General features: G+C 41.7%; 1 protein-coding gene across 3 annotated transcripts; it reads right to left on the bottom strand.

The window, feature by feature from the left end:
• Positions 1-5,655: 5,655 nt before the first annotated feature.
• irx6a (iroquois homeobox 6a) lies at positions 5,656-10,790 on the bottom strand. 3 transcript variants are annotated; one of them, XM_048263007.1, is made up of 7 exons: positions 10,417-10,790; positions 9,323-9,586; positions 8,927-9,036; positions 8,409-8,704; positions 7,548-8,219; positions 7,055-7,160; positions 5,656-6,234 (listed from the first exon to the last, which is right to left on the bottom strand). In XM_048263007.1, the coding sequence occupies exons 1-7, from the start codon at positions 10,480-10,482 to the stop codon at positions 6,192-6,194; spliced, it is 1,557 nt and encodes a 518-aa protein (XP_048118964.1). In that variant the 5' UTR covers positions 10,483-10,790; the 3' UTR covers positions 5,656-6,191. The 3 variants fall into 3 exon arrangements, with proteins under 3 accessions (XP_048118964.1, XP_048118965.1, XP_048118966.1); XM_048263008.1 differs by having other exon boundaries at positions 7,046-7,160; positions 10,417-10,789; XM_048263009.1 differs by having other exon boundaries at positions 9,323-9,536; positions 10,417-10,789.
• Positions 10,791-11,169: the final 379 nt, after the last annotated feature.

Below are 11,169 nucleotides of genomic sequence, written 5' to 3'. Positions count from 1 at the left end.
TGCCTGAATGCAAAATTCACCTCTACGTAGGCCTAATATGTTGAATCCTGGTCTTACGTACCAGACTGTTTATTTGTTGTGAACTGGTTGAAAATAGCTTGCTAGCTAACTCAATGTTAAATTAAGTAGTTTCTCAATTAAAAAGAGAGATGTTAAGAAACTGATGACAGAGGTGTCATGACTTAAGCACAAACAAAGCAAAAATGACAGGCTAAATAACAATTATTGAATGATCTGTTGGATATGGTGTAGACTACTTTGGTGAAGTAGGAAACATTATTTCTGTCATAGGTATGCCTGCATGGCTTTGAGGGTGTCTTAGCCAATCACCTTTGAGGACTGCTACGATTTATTATTATTAGACATACTTACCCTTTAGACTTGTGGTGCGTTTGCAGGGGATTTTAAGCCTGCTCTGCATTTGAGAGGTTGTCCACCGAGTGCCAAGTGCCTGAAGCGCAAGACAAACCCCAGAGATTGGGGCCTGATGGCAACATGACACACCCCGTGCCAAAGTCAAAATGGAGATCCGACAGCAGGCATGAAAGACCAAACAGATGACTAACATGAAGAGGAAGAAAAACAGAAGTAGAAGGGGGGAGATTAAATAAGGAATGGGGGGATTATGGGAGGGTATTAAAATGACACAGAAGATTATGCGGACACTGGGGCCGTCTGCCCAAGGTCGCCAACGGAGATCTGTCACTTGGGCTGATAAACAAAAAAAAGAACAGCCAAATAGGTGAAGACCCGGCTCATCTAAATTCTCAGGCTATAACACCAGTATGCACTGTGTTGATGCATCCCAGGGACAGTTTTGTTTATTGGTGCACCTTATCTATGACTGACCTCTGAGGTCAGCCTTTTTTGTTACACTTCCTTCCTTCCATTTATCTATCTGGTCATGTCTGCGCTTTGTACTTCCGCGCACAGAACACGAGTTGACAGAAAATGGGAGCGTTTCGTTTGGGCCAAGCTCAGCCCGGTTGTTGGAATGAAAGAGCTCGAAGATGAAAGCAGAAGTTATTAGGGTTTGTTACACAATGACCCTCACCTTCATTGGATCACTTTTGCCTGCGGGGTTGGTGTCACACTGGCAATTAGACTCACAGCAGCAGGCCAGTGGGCATGGAGGAGATGGGAGAGGAAGGGCAGGACCACACCAGCGCTTGGCCTCATTTCCACGCACTGCAGGCTTAGCACAGACCTCACATGGACCCCACCATGTCCTGGAATGGTGCTTTTCCCAGATAGCCACAAGAACATCTGAATCAGGTTGCATATTGTGATTGGCACGGTTGGGGCACCGGGTGACCATTTATAACAGCACTGTTATGCAACGACCATCATAACTATGAGAGATAGTGATTAAGGTGATCGTTGAAATGGTTCATGTGTCGCTAAAGATTCTGGAAATGTGTCCCATGTTGATGTGGGGATGGATTGGTGAACACACACTAAGGATAAAATGAGGAGGGGTCAAAGGTCACAGCGATGAAGGTGGATTGGTAGTACTGAGCTGGGTGAGCGCGGGGCCCCATTTTGTTTGCGGCACCAGTGTGGCCCACTGGCCAGCAGCACAGGAGGTCACAAAGAGGGTAGAGGAAGTACCAGGGGTCGAAAATGCACTGTCCACCCAAAGAGACTCACAAAGCCAGCTTTTCATCCGCGCTCTGGCCTGGCCGCGCAGCCCATAATTATCTTTGACAAAACTCATTAGCGGAGCCCTTGTAGGGACATCGGCGACCAGGAATTCCATGGAGGGAGACATGCACCGGGACAATGCCTCACACACATTTCATTGCGCCCTTTGACAAAATGTAATGAGGTGTGTACGTTGTCCTCCTCATCAACATTTGAACCCTGAGCCATCAGCGCAAGGACTTTGTTTCATGAGCCTTTGCTGCCCAGCGTGGGACACATCAGATGGCACCTCCATCCCCGCTCTTTTGTCAAGCCTTGGGCAAATTATTGTTGGAGATGTTGTTATTATGGGTCTTATTAGTATGAATTGGTTATTGGTACAGTGTCAGAACCTCTTATTTGTTTTTTCTTTCCCTCTCCAGTACAGGCACATGCTCAGAGAACAGACTCAACTATCTTGGTGCGTTTATGAAAGTGATGTGGAAAAATGTGATAACCTACTTTTTGTGCTTTGTTAGCCTTACATTGACCTTTCAATACAGGACCAGAAGTGGTTTAGAAGATGGCTTTCACTTTTATCGTGGCATTCTAAAATGAGGTTAGGAATCTTTGGTCTTTGCAGACAAGTGTGTTTTATATACCAATTTACTGAATAATGTAAATTATTCAATAAGCACCTATGTTAGAAGGCCTTTACCTTGTGCATTAACAGTAACAACGTAGATGAACACTGGCTGTCCTGAACCCAATCCTGAATCATTTGAGTTAGCCCTTAATCACTGCTTCTCATGTCTGGTTGGCAAAGGCTGTATTGTTGTGTAAACGACTGGAAGTTACATAATTGCTTTAGTACAGTTATTTGTTTTGAGTCGAGTTCACCTGCCCTTTAAATTTCCAGGGCTAATACTCTCATAAGCATCGTGCCAAGTGCGCAGCCTGCCAGTAAAAAGGCCAAACAGCAGGAGGTACGAATGCACAGTTGTGGATGGAAGAGTCTAATCCACTCATCATTGCTCATAGCCGCCGTTCCCAACTTCCCTTGACACGCCAGGTACACTTTACAAGCTACGCTGCGGTCCAGGTGTCGGTTTCGGTCTCTTAGACAACTCAACACTTTGATTATGCTTTGAAAGTTGAAATTTGTTTATGCCACAATTTCTGTCGTCTTCTTTTTTGTTGTTTTCTGACTATCGAAGATTATCCCAAAGTATGTTGGGATTATGAGGGGGCATCCCAAATACAGAAAAGAAATTAGGTGGACGAATCCCGTCTTTTCATGCATGTTTTACAAGACGAGCATAATGTTTTTCTGGTCGCAAACATTGTTTACGTCTGTGAGTGCATATCTACTTTTACTGGAAAATATGTTTCTACTTAGATTAAGATGTTAGACAAAGCATAGGCCTTGGCTACATGTTATTAAGAAAGAAACATACTCAGAGCGTTTCGTCATGGAACATGTACAGCACAATTGGGGAAAGGGATAACACCCAGTAACAATATTTTACCCAGGTCATACTACTTGGTGAGTGGTAGAAAAGACATATAGGCCTTCCCTGGGAAATTTCATGTTAACCAGATGTAAGACAGTATCTTAATTGATCTATTAGCTGCCTAATAACAACGCTCTATGGCATGCCTCTACGCCATTATGGCTTCTTTCCCTTAGGTATGTTGCCACCGTGCTAATCCAATTGCGCATGCATCATTACCTTCAATAATGTTTGGCAGCTTTTCTTTACAACCTCCGTTTTAATTAACTTGTCTCTAAATATTTAATACTCCACCAGTATCTTAGTATGGCCTATAATGAGCTTTGAGACATGGGTACATTTTCCTCTTACACATAAACTACATTATATACTATTTATATTCAGAAATCATCTGATGGTAATTTGAGTAGCGTTATGAAGGCATATTCGTGTGTTAGTGAGGCAGTCCATGCTTACGCTTAGGCTACTTTACAAAGGATGTCGCAATATCAGTAAGGCACAATGAATTTGCAAATCGGGGTGAACCCATTTTTTTCATTAAGTACTAATACCCTCCCTTAAATTATTTTCCATGTTATTCACCATCATGTCCAGTTCTGATTTTTAATCAAAACAGTATTCAGAATATGATTCCAAAAGATTATATTTAGGGAGATTTGCCTAAGCATATCTCGCCTCCTGGACAGATTGCGTGGAATTGTAGATCTGGATGGATAATCTTAAACCAGTCAGTTGACCTTTAATAAAAGAAAACCTTCTGACCCCGAAGAGATGCTGTGTGGTACACCTTAATTTTATTTTGCATCACTGCTGCATTATGCGCAATTCATTAGTCCATTTCTCCTAGCAGACTTGAACGGAAAAGGGCACTAAATAATAAGAGAAAATCACCCCTGTTAAAGTGTTTGTCTCAGATCCAAACAAACATAAAATATTACTGTCACTCAACTCTTGAACTAAAGATAATAAAATGCATGTCTTCACGCAGATTCGTGTAGTGAAACATGTAGGCTACCAACTCAATTAATCTCCTGAACACTGGGCTGAAAGTGTCTTGCTGGTCTATTTCAGATGGTTTCATCTCAAGTTGTTGAGCTCGTTGAGTTCTGCGTAAATTAAAGGCGAAAACATCACTCCTTGGTCACCATAATGTAGGCTGTGCCTAAATAATGAACCAAAAGGTATAGGTCCGTGGGGTGCAGTACTATTGCTATGCACTGCTGTTTGATGGGACTGTTTTCACAATATTAACAGCTTTGTTAAATAGATCTTATATATAGATATTAAGAATTATAATCGTCTTCATGCATAAATACTGAATGAAGTCGCACCAGTTTGCGCGTATGGCCCCTTCTTTGGCCTGCCGCACAAGTTGACCAGAGCTCTTTTGAATAGACCTAATACGAGACCTAATACTCTTATTACATGCTTTAATCCCCCCAAATCCGACCTGAAATAATGTTTATCTTTTGGTAGCTTAATTTACTTGCCTTTAAGCTGTAGGTCACCCGCATCAGGCTGCGTCATTTTGAAGTTTAAGAGATGTTCTTTTATCACGGCAGCATGCAAAAAGGCTGCATATGAGACGTTGTTGATAGTGCATTCGCAATAGTTGCGCTGAATTCCTGTTGCAGTTTACAAGTCGCTTCCATAACATCGTCACCATTATAGTCATCAGCTGTAGTACAGCACAAGCAACATCAACAAGAGCAATATATTTTACAACCATATACCATGTTGGGACCATATCCTTCCTGCAGTGAAATGTAAAATGACTCTTTTTGGCGTCCGCCCATATAGCCGGGTTATTTTTTCCTTCCCTACAATGCTTATTCTGTGTGTCAAGTTGATCTAAACAGTAACATGTCATAGGCCTGTCTTGGAGGCCTACATTTTTTTGAGATGCATAGTATTATATTCATCAATGATCTCTGACCCTTCAGCTGACAGGTAAGGTCAAATTATTGAAATAAATCCATTGATATTTGGGAGGAGTAAGCCTGAAAGTGGACCATAACTGCTCGCTTAGTTAGGCTATATTTTAACGAGCAACCTGATACATAATGCCGCTTTTTTATTTTGAAAGTAGATTTAGCTACAACATATGACATGAGTGGGTTTTGACAGTAGGTCTATGGAAGAGCTCTCTAAATGGTTGCATCAATGCTGTGTGCGCTCTGTGGCTTGCTGTAGTTAATGAAACGGCTCTGCTACACAGGGGACAAAGCCGCATTCATAACGTATTCCTGCTTCGTTGTTAGTCTGAACTGTAACAAAGTGTTTGATGCCACTACTGATTAAATAATGACAATGAGGAGATGATGTCCCCTTTCTTCCTCGCCTTGTAAAGTTCATTCACGTCCTCGACTGAATTATGACCTTCCAATAATTCCAGACTTTCATGCACCGAGTCAAGAAGATAAACTTTGATCAAGTGCAAAGCCTCAAATGTTTTAATTGGCCGACTAAACGGACCGCGGGAAATCACGACGCAGAAACAGGAATCTTGGAAAATGCATTCTTAAAAAATATTTATAAATGAACGACACGGAAATTATATGTTCACAATGTATCTGAAAAGTACACTGTACATTTTTCTTCTTGTCAACACATACTCCACACAATGATTTTGCCAATAAAAATAGGCTTTCAACAATAAACAGCACATCCTTTTCCCCAAAACAAGCCAAACATGTCACATTTAGCACATGGTCACAGATATGAAACAGACTACACAACAAAAACATTTAGAGGACTTATGACACGAAATAAATAGATGAATCATAAACAATAAATACATAAATAAGACTGCTACCCTACGATTGCCAAGTGCAGACATAGGAAATTACCACACAGTTTTCTCATGTGTTGCATTTTTTTGAATTTTGCATAAATTCGTCAACACCATATAATAATAACATTGTGCAAAGTTATGGCTGCATCCACAGTTGCGAATGAGTGTCTGATTTCATGGCGGTGAAACTCCACTAAGTTCAGCGGGTCAGCCACTAGCATTCTTTGTCGTCATCGCAGGTCCTTAGTGCATAATTGAAATTATATAAACGTCCCAGTGTTTTTTGGCTGCATCTCAATCACTCTAATTAAAAAAGAGACAAAATAATAATGAGATGTTACTGAAAGAGATAAAGGCCAGAGTAAAACAGAAGTAGCCTAATATCAGACACAGAGAAAACCAAATAGGATGTTCTGTTCTTTTCCCTGGGTGGCATTACAACTGGGTTTGCATGTAGTGATGAATCTAATGATGTATTTTTATGACAAGAGCAATATTAGGTTACATGCACATAAAGACAAGGAGCACTACTATGAATACACACACACACACATACACACACACACACACACACAGATTTGGAAAATTAACTATTAGAAATGTAACAACAACCTTGTGTATCCTTGAGCAATAAGTAAGACTAGGTATCACAAACACTGTATTGAATAACAGCATGTACAATAATCCCATTCTAGGCATCTAGCTGGAATGTATTCACAAACTGTCTATCATGACATCTCAAATCTCATTATTTAGTATTAATATTAGTATTTGTCTATAAAATATAGTAAGTACAGTGTATTATAACCATGATTGGATTTCAGTCATATCACTGATTGCCTGTTGGAATACTAAAAATAAATGTGTGTGTGTGTGTGTGTGAGAGAGAGAGAGAGAGAGAGAGAAAGAGAGGGGGAGGGGTGTACACAGAAAACTGTGAGTGTGCATGCATTATTATTACCTGTGTGTGAAAGATGATGTGCAATTTTAAGTGAATTATACTGGAGGCTATGCTGTATGTCATATTGGTGGTGGTTTGTGTAAGTGTTTGTGTCTATGTATATGTGTGTGTGTATATGTGAGTGTGTGTGTGTGTGCGTGCGTCATGGCTCACCTTCCTCACCTCTTCATCACAGGTCTGAAGGCCGTGACCTTTCCGTCCTGCATTGTTATACACGAGTCACTGAGCTCACCGGATTCCGCTTCTGATTTGCCATCACTGGAGAAGCCTGAGGTAAATCCCAAAGCATAAAAAAACACTGCCCATCAGTTCCACTGTTGTACAACACAAACCACAGTCAACAGCACACGTGTCATACTGTTTGAATAAATGCAGTGAAACAGCACATACATGAAATGCCTATAATAAACCTGCAAATATCTGCAAGTATCTAAGTAGTTTAAAGATAATACATTATTTAAGATTTTATGTTTCATTTACATTACTTCATGATGTGTATATGTTATAAAATGTCATATACATTGTTGTCATCCATTTTTTCAAACAAATAAAAAGGCAATTGTCATTAAGGAACTTTATTCAAAAGTCAGAACATACATTTTAACAGTATAAGTGAAACACTAAGAAAGGATGGTAGCATAAAGCAGAGGCCTACCGTCTATGGAGGTGTACTGACACGTGTCAGTGAGTGCAGGGTAGGACGAGCAGTGCAGTTGCAGGGCCTTGTGGGTATAGCTGCCAGCGTGATAGACCTTGTTGTGTGGTGGTGGTGGGGGTGCTGCGGCTGTTGCTGTCAGTGGGCCCTCCTGGTAAGGGCTCTCAGCACTTGGGAGATTATTCGCGGAGTCCTGGAGACCCCGAAGGTCCCTGCAATGTCCGCCTCCTGTGCCCGGAATCCTGGCAGCCTGGAGCTGGCAGTTCACAGCCGGGTTCCCAGTCCGGAGGTTGGCGTCCTGCAAGCAGCTAGTGGCGGCCGTGCGAGCCAGCGACCAGATCCGAGGCTTGTCCAAGCTTTCAAAGTGCGACAGGGACACGCTGCAGGTGGGAATGCCCGACGACGGCGACTTGCCGGAGGTTATGGGCTCCAGGAAGTCCGTGGTGAGGGCTGTCACCCCTTTAATGCTGCAGGGGAACGTGGGGAAGCTGGTGAGGGAGAGCTCGGGGTTGCAGTCTCTCTTTGGGAGCGCTGCGGACATGGCTGTCTGGAGCACCTGCTCGTCCTGGCTGAGTTTTTCGCAGTCGCTGTCCAGCTTGTCACAGTCATCGTCCTCAATATCATCCAAGTCACTCAAGTGCAGCTCCTTCTCTTCCTTGAAGTCTTTGGAGTCTACATTTAGAAAAGTTTCAAATTAAGTTATTGACTGTGCATAGTTGTATGAATAATCCTTAGGGGGAAAAAAGACATAAGAAACAGTTGGAAGCAATCATTATGTCCGATATACATAAGTACTAAACAAAACACAGTTCAGTTTGAAAATGATCTCTACAGGTTAAATGTAGTGGCAACTAACTGCACCTTTGGTGGTACAGTCCGGATCTGTTTTATCCAGGTCATCTTTGCGGTCGTCCCCTGCCTTATTCTTGGGTGACCAGGTCATCTTATTCTCTTTCTTTAGCCTCCGTCTAGCGTTGGCGAACCAGGTGGACACTTGAGTGAGGGTCATTTTGGTAATGATGGCCAGCATGATCTTTTCCCCCTTTGTAGGGTAGGGGTTTTTCCTGTGTTCATAAAGCCATGTTTTTAGAGTGCTTGTGGTTTCCCGAGTGGCGTTTTTCCTTCTCGCTGACCCATTGAAATCCACAGTGCCGTACCTGCAAGTACACCGTACATGAGTAAAAGGTTGTATTATAAAAACTGAATAAAGTTTTTTCAGTGTCAAAACATTTGTCAAGGATCTTGTGGATGTTAACATTAAGATTAGATAAGCAATTTGATTTTTTAAGCTCTTATCCACCAAACAGGCAGTGTAATGTTTGAAGGAGGTATAACTGGGGAATTTGAAAGAGTTTTAAGGAAGTTATGTGCTGTTGTACCTGTCATACTGATACTGGCCCAGTGAGTGGTCATAAGGGTAGTAGGCAGCCGGTTGGGTGATCCCAGTGTGCAAACCACCGGCACTTTCCTTGATATCATACTGGGGGTTCTGTAATTGGACAGAAAACCAAATGAGTCACTGGAAAAGAATTTCGTTTTTTATACTGATTTTTTTCCTCTCCCTATTATGGAACAATAGTTTATTGGACACCGCAAATGTCGTTTAAACAACAGTAACTTCAGTACGAATGCGTTAATGCTTATTGTTTGAGCTGTTTCATTTAGAGGCACTTGGAGGACTTCAAAACGGCAAGAATAATCGATCGAACAGTCAGTGGGAGAAGAGGTCGGTCGATTAAAGAGAGCTGCATTATCTGATTAAACAGTACACATACCAGTGTTGAATAGATTGCTGAAGGGTCCGGGCTGTATGGAAAGTAGTTTGCGTAGTTCTGGCTCGCAGCGGCTGCGGCTGCGTACGGTGAACTGTACATCCCGAGTGCGGCGTTGAGCTCGGTGCGTGTGCTTGCCAAAAGCCGGTTCTCGTACGAGGGACAGCAGAACGAGGAAGCGGCAGTCTGGGACCCGCTCGACCCATCAGAGACCGACCTGGAAATCGAATCGCAGCAAGTCGTACTGGGGTTTGCCGACACGAAAAACTGCATGAAGAGAGTTGTGGATAGACATGTCATTCTTGGTTGTCAAGGCATCTGTTATCCTGACAAATTCTTTTTAAAGTCTATAGACATCAAACATGACGGTAAGATCAAGGACAGGAAAAGATTAGCGCTAACTTTGTTCAAATAAAGTGTTATCGTATCCAGATGGATAGTCTGCCATAAAAGTGCGATTGTGAAAAGTCACGGTCAAAGAAGTAAAGGAATGGGATAGAAACCAATTCAGTAACTTCGTTTACGGTGTGTACTTATCACAAGAAATATTATCAGCTATCACCACACCTTAAGTAAAGTTCAGATTGATGTATACGTTTGTTTGAGTAAGTTTCCCAACAATTTCAACTAAGTTTCCATTATTTATTTGTAAGTTTTGCATTCGCCTAGAATGTAATGTAACTGGCAGGATATGCTCCAAGTGCCCGACAATAACTGTCTCAAATCGTTAAAAATCACTTGTCAACTAGAAGTGCCAAATCAATTTACGCACTGTGACAGAAGTCAATCTATTGGTAAAGGGAGGAGCTGCACTATTCTCGCGGTGCAATTACACCTTAGAGGTAATGTACACATGATTTTGTCACCTCGTAACAACACGTGAGTTCATTCATAATTCAAATTATGCATTACTGTAAATATTCACATCCTGTACTATATCGCACTCCAAAGGGCGATGACTTTTGACATGCTGTTGATCTACAACGAAGTAAAACAGAGGCTATTCTACTTTCCACTGGACAGCTGACACATAAAGGATGCTGTTATTCAATTCTGAAAGAAGAGCAATTTAGTTGAAATCATAAAAACAATCTTACCTGTGACGTTGCATTGTAAGGATAGCCAAACTGCGAGAAAGACATAGCTGCTTCTTTTGTTACCATCAGCAATATTCTTCTCCTCTGATCGATTGTAACCAAATCTACTTCAAATCCACCTTCTTGCACACCATTTCCACGCACGGCCTTTCGCTCAATAATATATGATTGCACTTAAGAGGGAGAACTGAGGCTGTTTACAGCTGCCCAGAGTTTTATATGTATGAATAATCCCCCTAAGGAAAAGCTAGGAAAATAAAATTAAGCTTAATCAAGTACAAAAATTGTTGTTGTCTAACAGCTGAAGAAAGCTTAAAGGATAACGTAAGACTTGGAAGATATGGACTCTGCTTGTGCTATTATTTGTGGCTCTATAGTTCTTTAGCATTCATCCATGCAAGGGTATCAGTGTGACGTCACTGTAATCCCGGAACGGCAGGACAGCAAGGATAGAGTAATGTCTTTGCCAATCACATCTTACATCGCTTTTTCTTAAGGTGTGCTTCGCATTCTCGTGTCCCTTTAACTCAGTGCAATAGCTTTTGCTGTAGCTCAGAGGCAGAGTATGAAGTGTTCTTTGTTCACAGCTAGCACACTGGTGAAAGTGTACATTAATCACAACACTGATGGCATACATACATCTGAGTTGACGTGATGCATCTACATCTACATCTGATAGAAATCACAAGTGCGTAATATTTGGAAAGCAATACAGCGGTGCTGTTGTGCTCAATTACAAAACACAGTTGGATA

This window comes from Alosa alosa, chromosome 14, assembly GCF_017589495.1.
Source record: "Alosa alosa isolate M-15738 ecotype Scorff River chromosome 14, AALO_Geno_1.1, whole genome shotgun sequence".
NCBI lineage: Eukaryota > Metazoa > Chordata > Actinopteri > Clupeiformes > Clupeidae > Alosa > Alosa alosa.
Note: the sequence above shows the minus strand (reverse complement) of the source record. Positions and strands in the feature narration are given on the sequence as shown.